The 21,486-nt window shown below is 36.7% G+C and overlaps 1 protein-coding gene across 1 annotated transcript in view; it reads right to left on the bottom strand.

The window, feature by feature from the left end:
• The window catches only part of LOC129004653 (uncharacterized), a 276,975-nt gene that overhangs the window by 232,191 nt on the left and 23,298 nt on the right, over positions 1 to 21,486 (bottom strand). Inside the window, exons 4-5 of the mRNA XM_054433204.1 lie at positions 2,905 to 2,938; positions 1,950 to 2,278 (exon numbers count right to left, since the gene is read on the bottom strand). Of these exons, the coding sequence (XP_054289179.1) occupies positions 1,950 to 2,278; positions 2,905 to 2,938 (363 nt within the window). The remainder of the gene's footprint in view (positions 1 to 1,949; positions 2,279 to 2,904; positions 2,939 to 21,486) is intronic.

Genomic DNA, 21,486 nt, shown 5'->3' with positions numbered 1-21,486 from the left:
TAAAATCGTGATTCCTGATTATTCTTGATCTTCTTTTTGTGACATCAATATTTGCGGGCCTAATCCAAACAATGTTAAGCAGACAAACATAATTGTAAACAAAAAGCTACCATGAAGAATTAAAACATGTAAACATTGTTATTTTTCTAATCTTTCCTTGAAAAGTGGAGCAGTAAAATAATTTGCATTTATCCTTTTTTATTTAAGACTCGTGTAAGCCTCGATGTGTACTGTGGTTTAATTAATTTTGGTGTAAACTATTTTAAACTGTGGTCTAATTATCTTTACTAATCTTACTTATTTACTATAATCAATGACAAAATAAGAGTAAATAAAATTACCTCATAGTTCCATAGTTTATAATTTAATCAGCTGTTAGTTAAAACAAATTATATTGCTCTAAAACAAATCGAAGATTACAAAGATTGCTTTAAAAATAATTCGAACATCCTACTATGTATATTTAATTAATCTGTTATCCTCTTACAGAAGAATTAAACGTATCAATGATTAGCATTACACATAGTATAAATAAGTCAACCCTAAGTATGTCTTTACATTTTTATCCAAATGCCGAAATTGTGACACAAAAGCTGAATGTTTACAGCTGTTATGTTAAACAAATTATTTTATGCCAAAAGCTAGTTTAAAATCTTAGCGTCGGCTGCTAGACTTTTTAAAAATTAAAACACAATTTCTAAAAAACTGGGACCCTAAACTAAAATTATGGCTTCGACATTCCCTAGTTCTCAAAATTATCTTTCTTTCAACACAAAAATCATGAAAATCCGTCGAGTGGTTGATTCAGATTCGTGAAATAAAAAAACACACTTTCGTTTTAATATTATAGATAGATAACTTCATTATTTACATAACTTAAATATAAATCCGTAACTGTACCAGCATTTTTATTTTTTTTATCACACCAATAAGTTCTTTAATAGTTGCTTAAAATAAACCGGGAGATTCTCGCTGTACTTGCAGATTTGGGCAATACGAGAATGCGCAGTGCAATTGGTTAGTGGCGAGTGTGATGTGGGGGTGGGCGGTCTTTGAAGGCACTAATAACAATTATTTTTAACAAAGGTTACTTGCACAAATGTATATTGCATAATATAACTCTTTTTTTAGAATGAATTTATTATGTCATAGGTATTGACACGAAATTACAACTATATATTAATAATAACTTAAATTGTTAAAACCGTAAGTTAAAAAAAAAATTGTGTTGACATCATTTCTGTGTAGATTTTGACGCTCTATATTTTATCTCTCTACATAAATATCTCTAAAACTAACCGGTTTCAAGTATTTATTGAAAACCCAGTTTTGACCGCCATTTTTCAAATATGGCGGTGTTTGTCCAAGGGCGTCAATGTTATTATATACCACTCGGCATATTCGCAATCAGTGCAAAAAACTGAGTCAGAATCAGTCAGAAAACCTTTTCCCGCCCAAATTTCCAGGTCCCCCTAGCTGACGCCCAGACATTTTATTGGGCTAACACTTTTTGTGAATAAGTTTTAGAGGCAGAAATGCATTTCTGACATGCTTAGTTGTAAGCAATTGCAAAGTTTTATTCAAACATATGGATTTCATAGAAATAAAATCTTCTACTGATTTCTAATTTCATTCTGCACCCACACAAATCTGACCTCAGCTTAGAGCCAAGCCGTTAATTGAAGGATAACTTAAGTAAAACGAGTTTAACATTTTAAAGACTATTTTTTAAACTAAGCCATAAACAAGTTTATACATTTCCTCTACAGTCTTCGTATATACATTAAACTCGTTATGCGTTTGGTTCCAAAATCGTTTAACATTAGACAGTGGGTTTACTTAGTTACAATTGTACATAAATTACACAAAATATATACATTAAGGATTTACTCATTGTTTTACAGTATCTCTAAACTTCTAATGACGTTTTCCAACTACTTAAAACTCACCCTTTTCCAGTAAGAGTTCTTTGACGGAGAATTTAATTTAGTAAACACAACCGTTCTGAAATCGTCCTTATTGTACATCCAAGAGAAATCACGATGCTTTCCTCCTTCACCGATATGAAAAATCTCCCTAGCAGATAAGTCTTTTTTTAGCGCCATAATGGTGAGTGTTTGTTTCAATGTTTCAGCACAACTAGTACCATCGATTGATGTAATGTGATGTCCTATTGGAGTTCGCAGTCTTATCTCCCGGTATCGGTCGTAGCAGCTCAACACAATTTTCGGACTTCCAACGCTCACATACTCTGCGCTAATTCCAGTAGTCATATAATCTGAGAAAATAATAGAAATTTAACTCAGTTTAATAAATTCAACGAGTCATGCACACGCACAAAAATACTTATTTCATTCTAAAGCGAATTGACATCTGAATTGAATACTGTCCTGCCAATAATCATTTATTTGACCTAAATGGAATTAGTGGGTGTCGGGGTTCAGGCCACTGGTACTGTAGTAAATTCAGGGGCCATATTTATAACACCTGACCTAACCTAATGTAACCAAACCTCTATATGTGTTTTAGGGCTAGAGGTGGCCGGTTCTCCGTTTCCCGGAATGTAGTATGGCCTTGAATTTGAAATATGAATTTGTTAATGGTTTCTTATCCATTGCACTGTTAAGGGTGGTCTCTGTGGCAACTAAAAATTGAATTAATCTCAAACAATGTAACAATATGAGTCTAAAAAAATAATTAACCTTAGTAGTTCAATAACAAATAAATTAATTTTGTTGAAGTTTTACAGCTCAGGAGTAGGAGGCACTGTAAAATTAGCTTGTCAAAAGTTAGGCTATATTTTCTTAAGATAGTGTTTGTTTTGAAACAGTATGACACTTGAAGTCAAATACGTGTAAAATGTATCTAATAAATGCAAAACCAATTCGTAATGGAATAACTCACCGGTTGTATAACGAGGAAAAACTAAATCTCTTTCCTGAAACAAATAAAGTGATCTCATTAATGTTTAAAATGTATATGGGACTAAATTTAATCTCCCCACTACTCCACTGATACAATCAATACTTCTGATATATTAAACAAATTTGATTTTTCTTTTCCGAGTTCGTTTCGCTCTTCTACCCGACCGATTTTTATGGTCGAGGTCTCAAATTGAAGGTATGCACGCACAGATTTCACATCAAGCATCGGCATATACTTATCTGTTGTTTTACTCAACAGTATGGTTTTCAGTGTTTTTTGTTGTTCATATTCAAATTCTGTTAACGATATCTTTTACCAAGTGAAAATAAACGTCTACTAAAAAATAAACCACTCTAAAATTTCCCATTACTTACTAGATTCCGGCTTACATTATTCTCCAGGGATTAAAATACGGACTTCAACTAAAGTTAGAAATCATCGTTGTTTGTAGTCATTTGGTCATTGTTTGTGTGTGGACTTCAGAATTGGGACCCATGGGATATACATGTAGTCATGCGGAGGAATGTGGACATCACGGTTGGGACACATGAGATATATATTTGGTCATTGGGAGGGATATGGACTTTAGGATTGGGACCCATGTGATATATAGTTGGTCATTCGGAGGAATGTGGACATCAGGGTTGGGACACATGGGATATATGTGGTCATTGGGAGGAATGTGGACATCAGGGTTGGGACACATGGGATATATGTGGTCATTGGGTGGAATGTGGACATCAGGATTGGGACACATGGGATATATGTGGTCATTGGGAGGAATGTGGACATCAGAATTGGGACCCATGTGATATATTTGGTCATTGTGGGGAATGTGGACATCAGGGTTGGGACACATTCGTTATATATTTGGTCATTGGGAGGAATGTGGACATCAGGATTGGGACCCATGTGATATATTTGGTCATTGTGGGGAATGTGGACATCAGGGTTGGGACACATTCGTTATATATTTGGTCATTGGGAGTAATGTGGACATCAGGGTTGGGACCCATGTGATATCTTCTATCTATACAGGGTGTCCCGGAACTCTCTACCAATATTTTAGGGCATTGTTCCTGGGTAAGAAACATATCTAAATATCATATTTAAATTGTCCGGAAGTCCTTAGTTACTCAGATAGCCGCCATTTTGTTTTTTTCACTTATTAATGTTTTTCTGAAAATTGGTTAAACATACGAAGTTGAAACTTTGCACAAACATTTATGACAACTAGACAAAGCTACAAAAAAATTATGACGATTTTTCAAATTCATAAAACAAAATGGCGGCTGTTTAAAATTTTGTTTCTTAAATTACTCGAAAACCGTTGATTTTGCAAAGATTTTACAAGAATAACTTTTTTAAGGCAATTTTATTACAAATCGATCGACACCTTAATCTTTAAGATCAGACCGCTTTCAGCATGCGCTGCAACTAATATCCGGCGGTCACGTATCACTAAAACTGCCATATCTCAGTTAATACTTGTCTGATCTTAAATATTAAGGTGTCGATCGATTTGTAATAAAATTGCGTTAAAAAAGGTATTCATGTAAAATTTTTGTAACATCAACGGTTTTCGAGTAATTTAAGAAACAAAGTTTTAAACAGCCACCATTTTGTTTTATGAATTTGAAAAATCGTCATAATTTTTTTGTAGCTTTGTCTAGTTGTCATAAATGTTTGTGCAAAGTTTCAACTTCGTATGTTTAACCAATTTTCAGAAAAAACATTAATAAGTGAAAAAAACAAAATGGCGGCTATCTGAGTAACTAAGGACTTCCGGACAATTTAAATATGATATTTAGATATGTTTCTTACCCAGGAACAATGCCCTAAAATATTGGTAGAGAGTTCCGGGACACCCTGTATATTAATTGCGTAGGCCGATTCTTTGCGTCAAAATTGTGGGCGACTGGGAAGTCGTAGAATGACGGGAGAGGGCTCAAAAAGGTTTCGATCCCGTGACGGTGGGAAAAATAGAGAAGTCCCAAAAATTGTAGCACGAAATTAGATACAACATAAAATGTTCTCCATAAGAACAACATTAGAAGCCATTCACTGCTGATTTTTGATTACTTCTATACAGCTGATTGTGATTTATGATTAAGCCAGTAAGCAATATTACATTTGGATTACTCATTTGCCAGTAAATTCTGCAATGTACCGTATACTATATAAAACCAGGGATAACGTTACCTATAATGTTATATTTATTCTACACTTTTTTTTAATTTACTAAAATATATATTTGATATTTATTGTAGTCGGTAATTAATATTTTATACAGGGTGTCCCGGAACTCTCTACCAATATTTTAGGGCATTGTTCCTGGGTAAGAAACATATCTAAATATCATATTTAAATTGTCCGGAAGTCCTTAGTTACTCAGATAGCCGCCATTTTGTTTTTTTCACTTATTAATGTTTTTCTGAAAATTGGTTAAACATACGAAGTTGAAACTTTGCACAAACATTTATGACAACTAGACAAAGCTACAAAAAAATTATGAAGATTTTTCAAATTCATAAAACAAAATGGCGACCATTTAAAATTTCGTTTCTTAAATAAGTCAAAACCCGTTGATTTTAAAAAAATTTTAAATGGCCGCCATTTTGTTTTATGAATTTGAAAAATTGTCATAATTTTTTGGTAGCTTTGTCTATTTGTCATAATTGTTCGTGCAAAGTTTCCATTTCTTATGTTTAACCATTCTTTAGAAAAAAATTTATAACTGAAAAAAACAAAATGGTGGCTGTGTGAGTAACTAAGGACTTCCGGACAATTTAAATATGATATTTAGGTATGTTTCTTACCCATTAGCAATGATCTAAAATATTGGTAGAGAGTTCCGGGACACCCTGTATATAGTGGAATAATCTTATCGATCACTCTTAGAAAACAACCTGGGGATTAAGATGAAATAGGTTCGTACAGGTATTGAATGAAAAGGTATATTTTTCATTAAGTAAGTACTGTCACAAGTTCCAATAGGCAGAAAATAGTTATTTGTGCAACTAGTGAGCCGAGTTGTACATTATATTTTTCCTGCAGTTACCATAAAACAAATAAATTGGTAAAGAAACGTGACATATTTTTACACAGAAGTGAACTTTTAATATTACATTAAATGATACAACAGTACAACAGCTGACCAGCTGATTTACAGCCAGTGCTGCCAACGTATTTCGCGCGCATACGACCTTGTCTGCATGTTACGCGCTCACTATTTTGTGCCTTCACGTTGCAAATCTGGGGTGAGTGAGACAAAGTAATTAGAGTGAGACAATGTTAACATTGTCTCACTGATGAGCGAATTGGCCAATTTGCTTTCTCAAATCAGTGAGAGAACATGCACATTGTTAGGTAACTGTAGGAAAACAATATTGTTTGGAAGAGATTTTAACCAGGTACTGCCTGTTGCTCCAAACAAAAAAAGTTAATACATATAATATAGCGTATCATGCACGGTAGTAAATGGAGCATCCGTATATAGGTACGTTTTGATTGGAGCGACAGGAGCGACAGTCACGCAGCGACTGTCGCCAAGCGGCACTCGGCAGGCGTGGGACACTGATCTTAGGCACAGAAAACATATTAGGCCTACTATAACCAGTATGTTTTCTGTGTCTTAGGGGGTTTGCATGGTCCTGTTTTGCTTGGAGCTACTGTCGCTAGAGCCGCGAGCTGCAGTCGCTGGGTAGGCCTACTGCTCCAAGACCAATCAGGAGCGACAGTCGCTTAGCGACAGTTACATTTCTGATTGTTTTCATACACTATTTTGACAGCTTTTCATTTTCGCTATGGTGTCGTCGGCTATCCGCAGCACAACGTCTGAGATGAAGTTAAGTTTCATTGCAGATGCAAACGCTAGATTAATAGAAGAAGTGACAAAACACCCCGCCCTTTATGATTTAAAGAATATTTCCTACAAAGACCAAAGAGTAGAGGACAACATCTGGCTGGCAATAGCAGGTGAAGTCATAAGACCATTAGTTTATTATTATGTTATTTTAATATATTGGTAGATTATTTAGATTGTAGACTTTAAGGACTTTTAATTACATTGTCGTTCAGGTGATTCAACAAATATTTTTCTGTATAGATGGTTATTGATCAAACTGGTTTAAAAGTCAGGCGTGTTTTATGTAAATATATAAAATGCCAATTATTACAGTAATGCGGTAAAAAGATATACTATTCAAATATTAATGGTGTATTAAATGTATTTGGTATTTTTTGTCATACCCTACAATCAACAGAATACAATTTTCGCTCTGTGAGCACTGAGCAGGTTGTTTATGTAGTGTCATTCATATGCCTTTGCATTTAACACATGTTTTATAATTTAGTTTGTTGTTGTGGTGAGGATGACTCTTGTTGAATAATAAACACATTCTTTACTTGCAGCATTTATTAGCATATAATATTATCTTACATGGTGTCAGGTTGTGAAATAAACCTTTAAAAACATGCCAAGACCTAACAAAAAATCTTCTAGAATGTCAAAAAAGGAAGAGGACGAGTTTACAACTGAAGATTCTGGAGATGAGACAGTTGGTCCACGACATAGAAGTAAGTTTCAAATAGGCTCTGATAAATCTATGAAAATGATTAGTACCCAATCAAAGCCAGCGCCAATAGTGATAGGTCTACAGGCACCACTAAGTGCTCCTGAAATATTTGATTTTACCAACCCAGCTATGTGGCCTGTATGGATTAAGCGATTTGAACGTTACAGGCAGGCATCAGAGTTAAAACCGGACCACCAGCAAATAAGCACCCTTTTATATACCTTAGGGCAGAAAGGTGAAGGTCTTTTTGAAACATTTGGACTAGGCGAAGAAAAAGAGTTAACTTATGAGGAGGTAGTAAATGCCTTTGCGAGGTACCTAATTAGGCCTTAAAAGAAATTTGGTCTACGAAAGAGCTAAATTTCTAAAACGTAGGCAAAGTGCAGGTGAACCGGTGGATGCTTTTGTCAATGACTTGCATAAACTCGCGGAAAGTTGCGAGTTTGGACAGCTTAAGGACAGTTTGGTACGAGACTTAATTGTTATTGGTGTTCATAACCAAAACCTATCAGAGTCTCTACAATTAGACGAGTCATTGACCCTTCATAAGGCAACTACGAGAGTACGTCAAGCAGAAGCAATGTCTAAACAGCAAGCTGTAATTAGAGATAAACCATCCAGGGAAGATGTATTTTGGGTAAGTTCAAAACCTTTTGATAACAATAAACGTGTGGTTCAAACTACTAAAACATTTTCCTGTCGTCGCTGTGGAACAACTCATGGCCCTCGGGAATGTCCTGCTTTTGGAGAAAAGTGTTCCAAACGCAAATTTCGTGGTCACTTTCCAAACTGTTGTCCAAACAAACCAAAGGAGGTAAAATAGATTAAGGAAGTTGACTCAGACGATTCGATTCATTCAAAAAAAGGATATTTAGGTGAAGTAAACTATAAGCAGGGTAAATGTACGAGTGTAGTGGTAAAGGTAAATAGTCAACCAGTAGAGTTTAAGATGGACGCTGGGGCAGACGTTTCTGTTATGGGAAGTACACTTGCACTTGACCTCAAACTTGTAATCCGTCCAACCCATAAATTTCTTTTTGGGCCGGGCCAGACTAAATTGACTGTTGTGGGTGTCTGTTCAGCTGAAATTATGTATGGCAATACGCAAATATTAGAAGACATATATGTCTTGCCGTCCCAAAATACACCTCCAATGAGTAGAAATGCATTGTTGAAACTGGAGTTACTTACGTTTAACGTTAATCTTGTAGATGGTGAATCACTCCAGAGTCAATATCCAAAAGTGTTTGAGGGCATGGGTAGAATGAATCATCCATACAAGATTAGGCTGCACGAAGATGCAAAACCTTATGCTGTTATGTCACCGAGGAGGGTGGCTTTCTCACTCCACAAACAGGTTAAATATGAATTGGACAGGATGCTTGCTGATGGTGTAATAGAACCAGTAACTGAACCTACTGACTGGTGTTCTCCCGTAGTAGTGGTTCCAAGGAGTGATGGTAGAATTAGACTCTGTGTTGATTACACAAAATTGAACCAAAACACGTGAAAAGAGAATTGTTGCGGCTTCCATTAGTGGATGAGCCTCTAGCTAAGTTGAAAGGAGGTAAGCTTTTCACTAAGTTGGATGCTGCCAATGGATTCTGGCAGGTTCCACTTCACAGTGATTCATTTAAACTCACCTCGTTCATTACACCATTCGGGCGATATTTCTTCAAGAGACTTCCGTTTGGAATCTGTTCTGGACCGGAGGTTTTCCAATTCCGACTGAGTCAAATGCTTTCAGATATCCCAGGCGTAGTGAATCAAGCGGATGATATCTTGATAATATGGAAGACAGAAGTAGAACATGACAGCAGAATCAAACTGGTACTAAAGAGACTCTCAGACAATGGTATCACGTTAAACAAAACAAATGTAAGTTTGGAGTAGAAAGTGTGATTTTCCTCGGACACGTTGTCTCATCGCAGGGAGTCAGTATTGACCCAGAGAAGACTAAAGCTATTCTGGCCATGAAAAGCCCCCAGAGTATAACGGAGGTTCGACAGTTTTTGGGAATGATAAACCAATTAATGAAGTTCGTTCCTCATCTAGCTGAACAAAACAGCACCAATCAGAAGTCTCCTTAAAAAAGGAGTTGAATGGACTTGGGATGAGCCTCAAGAACAATCTTTTAAGGAATTGAAGAAGGTTGTAGCTAATGATACTGTATTGGCCAACTACAACAGAGAAGCGAAAACTCGTGTAATGGCAGATTCGTCATCTTATGGTTTAGGGGCAGTGATCGAACAGTTTGATGGAAAGGATTGGCGTCCATTAGCATTTGCATCGAGGACATTAACAGAAACAGAGTCAAGATATGCTACCATTGAAAAAGAAGCTCTCGGCTTAACTTGGGCTTGCGAAAGATTTTCTAGCTTTATTCTTGGTAAAAGGTTCCAGCTTTACACAGATCATAAGCCTCTGACTGAAATAATGGGTTCAAAGCCGATCTCTGATCATTCTTCTCGGCTGCAACGTTTTCGTATGAGATTGCAAAATTTCGACTACGAAGTTGTTCACATCCCGGGGAAAGAAAATGTAACTGCGGATTTACTATCAAGAAGCCCTGAAATTTCACCAAAGGATTGGGAGAATGAGGTTATCGAGAATCTGTAGTAGGAAATGTTTGTAAGAAGCATAATCGATGCATTGCCTTGTTCTGATAAACGGCTGTTGGAAATTAAGAATGCCCAACATGAAGACCCGGAAGGACAGGAGCTCTTAAAAAAATCGGTATTCTGGAAGTATCGCAATGAATTTGCTTTGGAAGATGGATTAATTGTAAGGGAAGGAGGATGTTCATTCCAAAGGCCTTGAGAAAAGAAATCTTATCAAGATTACATGAGGGACATTTGGGTATAGTGAAATGTCGGCGGCGTGCTCAAGAATCTGTTTGGTGGCCAGGCTGTTCAACAGAAATTACTACTACAGTGGAAAATTGTCCAACATGTATAGAACACAGACTACAGCGAAAGGACCTCTGATGTCTACACAGCTTCCTCAGGAGCCTTGGACCCACTTATGTGCAGATATTTTGAAATGTAACCAAAACTGGTATTTGGTAATACAAGATTATTTCTCACGATTTTTAGAGCTCATCGAACTCAATACTTTGACTTCAGCGGCAGTTATTGGAAGGATGAAAAACATTTTTGCACGACACGGGATCCCTCTAGAAATTCGTACAGATGGAGGTACTCAGTTTACTTCTGACGAGTTCAAAGGTTTCGCAAAAGAGTACGGATTTAGAGCTGTAACTAGTAGTCCACACTTTCCTCAATCGAATGGAGAAGCTGAAAACGCTGTATCTATAGCCAAGTGGATTCTACTAAAGACTAAAGAGTCCGGATCCCAATCTTGGTCTATTACCTTACAGGACCACCAAATTGGAATCGGGGTTATCACCTACAGAGCTGCTGTATGGTAGAAAACTAAGAACAACTTTACCTTCTCTCAATGACTTTCAAGTGGTTGGAAAAGATCAAATAGAATCTTTTCGAAACTGTGACAAGAAAATAAGAGACATAGTCAAGAAAAACTTTGACAACAGAAGAGGCGTCAAAGAACTTCCACCTTTAACAGTAGGAGAGAGGGTCTGGGTTAAAGATATAAGTGCGAAAGGAACCATAAGATCAACAACCAATCTACCTCGATCCTACATAGTATCATTGAGTAATGGGAATGATGTAAGACGAAACAGATGGCATCTCATTCCCCTACCAAGAAAAGAGAATGATGATTCTGACGATGTCTACCGTGGAAGGAGGGTGCAGCAAAACCACAATGATGGAATAAGAAGATCGAGCAGAACTATCATACCACCAATAAGATATGAGTAAATATAATGAGGAAGGGGAGATGTAGTGTCATTCATATGCCTTTGCATTTAACACATGTTTTATAATTTAGTTTCTTGCTGTGGTGAGGATGACTCTTGTTGAATAATAAACACATTCTTTACTTGCAGCATCTATATAAATAAAATTAGAGTTTTGTCTGTACATTGCTTAGAATAATGAACTTTTTGGTTATTTTTACATTTCATAGGTCAGAGAAACCGAATCAAACCTTATCTCAATTTCTGTCTGTCTGTCTGTCTGTCTGTCTGTCTGTCTATCTGTCATTCTCTTGGTAACGCTAAAATACGCACTTTATTACAACTACTCCTCAATAACTATAGCACTGTCCCGCCTGAAACTTATTTTCCAAATACTATACATATATGAGATGGTTTTAGACGTATTTCATCGAATATGAGACAGTTAGATATTTAACAGTAAACCCTTGAAAATCAAGTTTTTGTCGATTTTTGACGTGGAATTTCTGGAAGCCCATGTTAACCTTATGAGAAATGAAATTATTGAATCTTAACAGCTGTTTCAATTAAACAAGTTGGTTCTGTTCTGTGATGTTCAATAGCATTAAAGTTACAAGGATTACCAACAGGGTGCAGCACTAGCACTATTATTTCTTTTACATTTATGACAACAGCTAATTTGCAACCTGGAGGCGAGTGAGCGTAGCGAACGAGCTAACCTGAAGGCAAGTGAGCGTAGCGAACGAGCTAACCTGAAGGAAAGTGAGCGCAGCGAACGAGCTCCAACATACAGGTGAGTGAGCGTAGCGAACGAACTTCAACCAGGACGTGATTGAGCCATGCAAACGAGATCAGATAGTAAAAATAAAAGTAAGCCTACCGTTATAGGATCGACCGGCAGACACAGAGGTAATTTAACCTTTTATTGATTGTCATACCGATCCGGAACAACAAAAAACAACATAAAATGAAGCTATGTATAATAGTTTGGCCAGCATATCTTAAAATATGCAAACCAACTGCTGTTCGTTATATAAGAAGGTTTCAACTGAATATTATAAGATCCCCGTGCGTAGAACGGGTACACAGCTAGTTTGTTATAATTTTATATTATCTTACAGTTTATATCACTGATTTCCAATTCAAGTGATGCTTGTGTAATCAAATTTACGGAGAATGTTCAGTTTTGGCAGTTTTTTTTTCTTCGTGGCAGTTTTTGAATGTTTCTTATACAAATAACTAAAGAATACTTAATTAATTTTTACTAAGTGAATTTATTGAATTTATTTAGTGAATTTATACTTAGTGCGCACTTTTGAGGTTAGGTGCACTGACGGTACCACGTCTCGGTGACGCCAGGAAGAAGAAGTCGCTCCAAGCAAAACGTACCTTAACAGTAAAACCTAGAGGTAATTTCCGTTTCTTAAAACTAACCATAAATATGCATTATGAAGATGCTGATGAAAGGTAATTTCATGATTGCTTTCGATAACTGGGTAATTGAACCTAACCAGTCACAAAATAGTTAGTAATCAATCAGGCGTTGATTAGGCCCAATAGAAGATGTAAAATCAATCGCACCTTTAGGAGGAGTACCACCACGTAAACTTACACTAGGCTAATAGTAGTTTTTTAAATGTTGGATCATAAACAAATATAGGGTTAAGTTTGGTGGGATGACTTTACTTTACACGAGGATAAACTTAGAAATAATAACTGGGTTGGGGTGCTAATTTTTAGCGGTTTTGACCAAGAACTATTTCATATATTGCCCTTTAAGGCCGTAATTGCTTTCCAACGCTTTCCAAAGGGAACTTTCCATATACCCAATGTTAAAAATACCCCAGCTGTACTTATTTATTTGTATGTGATTCTTTCAATTTATTATCTTACTAGCTGTAACCCGCGGGCTTTGCCCCGTTTAACTTCTTAATTTTCAAGATTACTCGTTCGCATGGCTCAATCACGTCCTGGTTGAAGTTTGTTCGCTACGCTCACTCACCTTTAGGTTGGAGCTCGTTCGCTACGCTCACTCACCTTTAGGTTGGAGCTCGTTCGCTGCGCTCACTTGCCTTCAGGTTGGCTCGTTCGCTACGCTAACTCGCCTCCAGGTTGAAGTTCGTTCGCTACGCTCACTCACCTTTTGGTTGCAAATTAGCTGTTGTCATAAATTAATGTAAAAGAAATAATAGTGCTGCACCCTGTTGGTAATCCTTGTAACTTTAATGCTATTGGACATCATAGAACAGAACCAACTTGTTTAATTGAAACAGCTGTTAAGATTCAATAATTCCATTTCTCATAAGGTTAACATGGGAAACTCCAGAGCCACTGGGGCGGAGCCCGAAAGGATTTTTGAAATAAGAATATGCCTATATGTTAATCGGGAATGTGAGCTATCATCATGCCAAATTTCAGCCCAATCCGACCAGTATTTTTCGATTTTACTTTTCCCATACACACATACACACATACAGCAACCACCTCTTTTTTATAATAGTATAGATGAAAATCAGGTGTGATTATTTGTTTGTATTACTGTATTCTGTTTAGTTTATTTTAGCTTAATTTAACCAATCAATATTTTTATTAATACGTTAATACTTATGAGGTTAAACGGGGCGAAACCCGTGGGTAATAGCTAGTAAATAATATGTAAGGGTTCATAAAATTCGTGAATATTTATAATAAAACTAAACCCTTACTAGCAGAATCGCCTCGCCAATTCGCCGAAGTTCCAAATTGTAAACAAAACAAATTAGCAGATGACACAAGTTCAGCAACAGCTGATCTTGTGGTTCACCGCCGTACCGCTGGGCCGCGCATCAGTCGCTCGCGCCTGCGCCGGGACCCCAGCCACACAGCTGGATGTGCGCGGCGCTGGCAGAGACGAGACAGTGAGTCGGAGTCGGCGAGAGTCGACGGTCAGCAGGAACAGTGGCCTGAGCAATTAGGCAGAAGTTGTGATGGGACAAACGACTGATTTCAACTATCCGATGGTTTTGCTTTCATCCGATAGTCTTCAGATGGATGATTCATCTGATGATTTTTAGTGTAGTGGGGTGATTCCGTGCTGCTTCCGGAGAGACAGATAAAACTATCCGACTAGAGGTAGAATGGATAAACCATCTGTTCCCGCACCTGATCAGTAGTTTTGTTATTGTGGCGTTTGGCTTTCCTATCTAGCGCCATGTTTTGGAGAATTTATCCGTGCACGAATAAACAGAAAAATGATTAAAAAACTAAAATGTACTGTGAGAAAATTACTTCCCTCTTCTATGTTTTATTTTTATAATAAATTTATTAATTTCTTTATTTTTTTCGTTTAAAATTATTTAAAATAAATAATTAATTCGTGCTTAAGGTTTGTTATTTGCTATTTAATGAGACAATTCCCATTTTAAGTTGCTTGGTTATCTAAACTTAATTATTTCATCTTTCGATATTTATTACTCACGTAATAATTTTACGCCTAAAAGGTATCAAGGCTGTTTGTACAAATTATTCATAATCATAATAACTCCGTAATTAGTAATTAATATCTGCGCGAATGCATTTAAGTTACTGTTGTGCTGATCATGAGCAGATGATTCACCTGAGAATGGATTAATAATAACCAATTTAATACCCCTGTGTAGATAATTAAAAGGTAAACAAATTTAACTCATGGTGCAAATAAACGAATATTCATTTCACCATTCAATAATTTAAAGAGCAGTTTCAGTTGTCAAATCACTAATTCGTAGTTTAAACGAATGAAAATGCGGGACAGATAGTTTTACAAATTGGATGAAAGCGTGTAACGGGTGGTTTAAGACAGATGAGATAGTTGACTCGGCTGATTCACATGTGATAGAATGGATAGTTCATCCGGATGAAAAATAAAGTAACCATCGGATGAATCGGTTGGCGCACAACAACCGGATGAATCGTTTGTTTCTATCGGATAGTTCCCATCACTAGGCAGAAGAAGGACGCCCGACCCCCGACCCTACACACACTCTCGCTCACGCCAAGTGGACGACATTCGCCATTCGCCGTCGTTGTACCCAGGGCCGGGGATAGCAGCTAGTACTACTAGCTGCTATCCCCGGCCCTGGTTGTACCTAGGGCGCCTAGGATAACTCGACCTCACTCGCTATCGCTTTTATTACGCCTATCGTTTATTTCCTGTTATTCAATTACGTTATTTAAGTCAAACGTCCGCGGGAAGTTTAGTCTTAAATTTAATTGAACTAGTGTACATGTTGCTCGAATTCGAGCAATTAGGATTTGCAAACCAATAACAATCATACTAAGCTGTCCACATTTCAACAAAAACACACCTACCTTCCCTGTAGCAGCAAACCTAGGTACTCATATTAAAATTAACTTATTGTTATTTATGTAGGAAACAATGACCATTTTCAGGGAATATGTTTGTAGAAATTAAGCCAGGTAAATGGAAATATTGGTTTGCTGCGGATGCGCAGTTTTAATAACAACAGCAATGATTGTAGAATCTGAATTATTACTTATATCCATGAGTTTATCTAGCAATTATTTCCTGTAAAATATTGTTGTAAATGTAAAATAGCAGCTAAAAAATATTGGACAGACTCGGTCAACAAATGACGTAACTGAAAGAATCCCATACTAATGACATTAACATATAGTTTGACAGTAGTTCCATTTAATCAATGTTAAATGTTTACATTCGGGCGAGTGGCATATTTTATTTATGTTTATGATCCATACAGTCATGCAGTATTTAATATATTTGGACCAGCTGTGTGGAATTTTGAAATCAAAATTAATTTGACAGTTAGTTCTGATTGTTTACATTTTTAAATTTTGTGGGTTTGTTCTTTGTTACCATGGATACCATAAATAAATATTTCACTTTTAATTTCTGACAACAGCTGGAGTTTCATAACAAATTTTGTTTCCCATGTTAATCTTATGGATAAATACGAAACTTTAAAGGGCCCCAGGGCCTCACTCTCTAATTATTTACCTAAAAAGAAAGTTTCCTGCACAACTTCACGTTACGCTCTTTACAATGACACCAAAAACATGTCAATCGGTTCAGTAGTTTCGGAGGAGTAATTGTCACAAAAATCCTGCTTGCGTATTAAATAAGTACGAGAGGTCGTCCAGTGGTCGAAACTCGACCAAAAATATGTAATGTAAACTTACTCACTTCTCTATTTTCACCCCACACTGTAAATAAAACATGTGATTGGAGTTTCTTCCATTTGTTTTGATTTTTTGTTTATATTTCGTTGTTATTTCGTAACCAGCATAGCAACGCATAAGATCCATGTTAATTTTTTTCAAATTTTTAAACTCATTTTTTGTTCTTATCTTTGAGCCTATTTAAATTTATAAAGGGATTCTGCACACCTACAGGAAAATAGCTTTATAACGGTATGCGTAGATTTACCCCACGATGCACACGAGCTGAGAAAAAAGGTTTTAAAGAAACATGCTTGCCTATTAATATATAGATAGATAGATAATTAGCAGAGATCGTTTTCTTTAAACTTGTGATTAGTCATATCGTTCTACTATAACATAGAGTGTTATCTGTTTTGTTAAAATAACTTTGTAAATATATAACGATCAGCATTGATTTGTGGAATATATGAATTTCGTTCGATACATAATTTATAGACCGTGAGTTCAAAGAAGTAACGGTCAAAACGAGATCCGCTCGGTTATAATTCCTTTGTGTTTTAATTGTGTTGTTTTATTTGTATTGTTTAAATCTATTCAAGTTCGATCGGTTCCGGTCACGCAAGGTGGCTTTTTCATATTCGTGTGTTTTTGTTTGTTTTGTTTATCGCGTAGGTCCGTGAGAACACGGTGTTACCTAAATATAATGTGTGGTGTTTAGTTTGTAGTCAATGTTGTTCGTAATTACTGTAGCAGCACTTCAGCTGTGAGATATTTTATCTATGGGTATCAGAGTTAATTAATAGTGAATTTATTAGAGTGATTTTAATACTTTGTTGGCTTCTTTACTAACTGTTGTGAGAACAGTTTATTTCATAACACCTGTTAATTTCTATTAATTATTATTATATGTTTATTTGTTATTCTATGTTTGTAAAAAGGTAAATAAAGTTAGTTGAGTTTGAGTTATGACATAAAACAGTGCATTCACTTAATTCTTAGTAAAATAGTACATGGTGGCAGCGGTTTAGAGCTATGCCTCAGAAGAAAAATCCAAGAAGGAAACAATCTGACTATGAAGATAATGAAAATGAAAGAAGCAGAGAAAATGAATACAACAATTCAACTAAGAAGTCAATCATTGTATCAAACACTCATTCAGTTATTCAGCCTCCAGCTAGTTTCTCCTTTGTACCAGCAGATTGGCCAAGATGGAAAACACGATTTCAAAGATATCGGTCAGCATCTGGGCTATCTGAAGAGTCTGAGAACAAACAAATCAACACTCTTATATACACATTAGGTGAGAAAGCTGATGAGATTTTTGCATCTTTTAATTTAGCAACCGAATCAACGCTAACATTTGAAGAAGTCTTAGATTTATTTGACAAACATTTTATTCCACGGAGGAACTTAATTTTTGAAAGAGCAAAGTTTTTGAAGAGACAACAAAAAATGAATGAAACAGTTGAAGAGTTTATAGTTAGTCTCCATTCCTTGGCTAGAACCTGTGACTGGGGTTCACTTAATGATGAAATGGTGTTGATGGTACTAATACTGGGTTTAAATGATGAGAAACTTAGTGATCGCTTGTTGCTAGATCCCGAGATGAATTTAGACAAGGCCATTACAGTAATAAGACATGCAGATAACGTAAAGAAAGAGAAGGCAGATTTATGTGACGAGAAAAGAGTTCAAATTGAAGCAACTACGTCATCGAGTTCAAACCAAAATCAAGGATATAGGTTTCGTCAAAAGAAACAAGAATACCCAGCGCAATGTATCTGGTGTGGTTATAAACCGTCCCATCCAAGAAGCACGTGTCCAGCAAAAAGCGCAACATGTAACTTATGCAAAAAGATTGGTCACTTTTCGAAGGTCTGCAGATCTAAAGAAGCACAGGAAGTAACTGACGAAAATGAAGTAAGTGAACTTGGACCTTCAAATAATAAAGTATTCATAGGTACACTTGGGGATGGGTCAAAATGTAAGCCCTGGAAACTAGAATTAGTATTTGAGGGAAAACCACAAACATTTAAAATTGATTCAGGGGCAGATGTAACAGTAATTCCCCCTGGCATAGTTGATCCAAGTAGGATCCAGCCGACTCTAGTTGAGTTGTATGGGGCTGGTAGAACAAAATTAGAAACTGTAGGTTGTGTTAGAGCTAATATCCAATACAGAGATGTTAAAATAAATCACATGGTATACGTAGTGAAGGGACTCATAACACCCTTGCTTGGTCGTCCAGCAATACAGGACTTGAAAATTTTAACTTTTGTTAATTCAGTTGCAGAGGTAGACAGTGACTTTTTTACCGAATACCATGAAATGTTTAGTGGTCTGGGCGTCATTCCTGATCCCTACACAATAGCACTTAAGGATGGCGCAAAGCCATACGCAATAACCACTCCTAGGACAGTACCTTTACCTCTAATGTGTCAAGTGAAAAAAGAACTAGAAAGTATGGTACAAAATAATGTAATCACACCAGTTGAGCATGCTACTGAATGGTGCTCAGCAATGGTAGTAGTGCCTAAATCTAATGGAGATGTCCGCATATGTGTTGACTTAACAAAGTTGAATGAATCCATCCAGCGGTCTTATCATCCGATTCCCAAAATTGAAACGTCTCTCAGCTCAATATCAGGAGCAAAATGGTTTTCAAAACTTGATGCAAACAGTGGTTTTTGGCAAGTCCCCTTAAATGTAAATTCCCAGGATCTAACTACTTTCCTTACCCCTTTTGGACGTTTTAAATTTCTCAAACTTCCATTTGGAATCACATCAGCACCTGAACATTTTCAGAAATGCATGAACAAAATCTTAGACAACCAATCAAATGTCGCAGTCCATATGGACGATATTCTGATTTGGGGCAAAACGAAAGAAGAACATGATACAGTTGTCCGGCAAGTACTTGAAAAGCTTAAAAATGTAGGAATGACACTTAACAAAGACAAAACTGAGTTTGGGAAGTCAAGTATTAAATTCCTCGGGCATTTCCTCTCATCCGATGGAATTTCTGTTGATAAGGAAAAGGTTTCCGCCATTCTCAAAATGGACTGCCCAAAAAACGTAAAAGAACTTCAAAGGTTCAATGGGATGGTAAACTTTCTTGGTAAGTTTATTCCTGACAAAGCTAAGATTTTGGCCCCAATGAATTCACTACTTCAAGCTAACGTTCCATGGATATGGGGTCCAGAGCAGGCGAAGGCCTTTGATGAAATAAAACTCATTTTGACTAACTCTCCTTGCCTAGCCATTTACGATGTAAATCGGGAAACAATTATCTCCTGTGATGCCTCGCTTCAAGGACTAGGATCAACTCTTTCTCAAGTTCAAGATGATGGTTCTATACGACCAGTATCATTTGCATCCCGAAGCCTTCTTCCTTCTGAAAAAAACTATGCAAACATCGAGAGGGAGGCTACAGCTGTTGCTTGGGCATGTGAAAAGTTTCAAGAATTTATTATTGGCAAGAGAATAACAATACAAACAGATCACAAACCACTACTTCAAATTTTGAAATCCAAACATCTTGATGAATTGTCTCCAAGAATTCAAAGAATTCGATTGCGTCTCATGAGATATGATTTTTCAATTACTTATATTCCTGGAAAGCAGCTTCTAGTTCCTGATGCTCTTTCAAGAGCACCTCTCCCATTTTCAGGTACTGATGACCGTGAGTTAGAAGAAGAAACTCAAGCGTTTGTTCAAATGGTTTTGTCGTCCATCGATATAAACGACTGCATAGTTGCTAAAGTATTGGAGGAACAAAATAAAGATCCGACTTTACGTGAACTGAAAAAAATAATCATCCAAGGTTGGCCTTCTAAGACATCATTACGAGATGACCTAAAACCGTATAATTCAGTTAAGGATGAGCTAAGTGTTGATAATGAGATGATACTACGAGGTTCAAGACTTGTAATTCCGTCAGCTCTGCAGTCTTGGGCACTTCAAAGAGTACATGAAGGTCATTTTGGAATCACCAAGTGTCGTTTACGTGCAAAAGAGTCAGTCTGGTGGCCAGGAATTTCTTCAGCCATTGAAAGTATGGTGAAATCATGCCCTACTTGTATTAAACATTCAAGGAACAGTCATGAACCATTGCTTCCCACACAATTCCCTGACAGGCCATGGAAAACACTTGCGATGGATTTGTTCAAAGTTGAAGGCGTTTGGTTTTTGACTGTGACAGATTATTACTCCAGATATTTTGAGATAGCTGAATTAGAGTCATTAACATCACGAGAAGTAATGATGAGATGCAAAGCCTTTTTCTGTCGACACGGCATTCCAGAAGAAATTAGGTCTGACTGTGGGTCTCAATTTCAAGTCCTTGAACATTCAGATTTCAAGACATTTTCCAAAGTTTATGGCTTCAAGCATATAACAAGTAGCCCAAAATTTTCCCAAAGCAATGGAGAGGCTGAAGCGGCAGTGAAAATCGCCAAAATGATTCTAAAGAAAAATGTGGAAGACCCTTATTTAGCGCTTCTAGCCTATCGAACGACACCCCTCTGGAATGGGTTCAGTCCCTCTCAGCTTCTTATGAACAGGCGATTACGGAGCACTTTGCCTCAGACAGGACATTTGCTTTGTGGAAAACCAGATCTAAAGATCTTAAAGGGAGAGAAGAAACATATCGTGAGAAGTACAAACACAACTATGCTAGAAGGCACAAAGTGCAAAATCTCAAACCTCTTCATATAGGAGACCCAGTTTGGATTGTGGACCTTAGAAGACATGGCAAAATTGTGAAAATCCTGGACAGCCCTCGTTCATATATTGTTGAAACTGATAAGAGGAATGTGAGAAGAAATCGATTCCACCTCAAACTTGCCCCTTATTTAAGAGAGGAAAACAGTGAACAAAATTTGTCAGCGAATACACATCAAACAGAACCATACAACCGTCCAAAGAGAAATATACACAAACCAAGCTGGTTGAAGAACTTTCAAACTTAAAAGGGAGGATGTTGTGAGAACAGTTTATTTCATA

The sequence above is a fragment of the Macrosteles quadrilineatus genome, unplaced genomic scaffold (assembly GCF_028750875.1).
Source record: "Macrosteles quadrilineatus isolate MER2022 unplaced genomic scaffold, UCM_ALF_1.0 Scaffold_10__1_contigs__length_6754688, whole genome shotgun sequence".
Classification (NCBI taxonomy): Eukaryota; Metazoa; Arthropoda; class Insecta; order Hemiptera; family Cicadellidae; genus Macrosteles; species Macrosteles quadrilineatus.
This window is presented reverse-complemented; position numbering and strand designations above follow the sequence as displayed.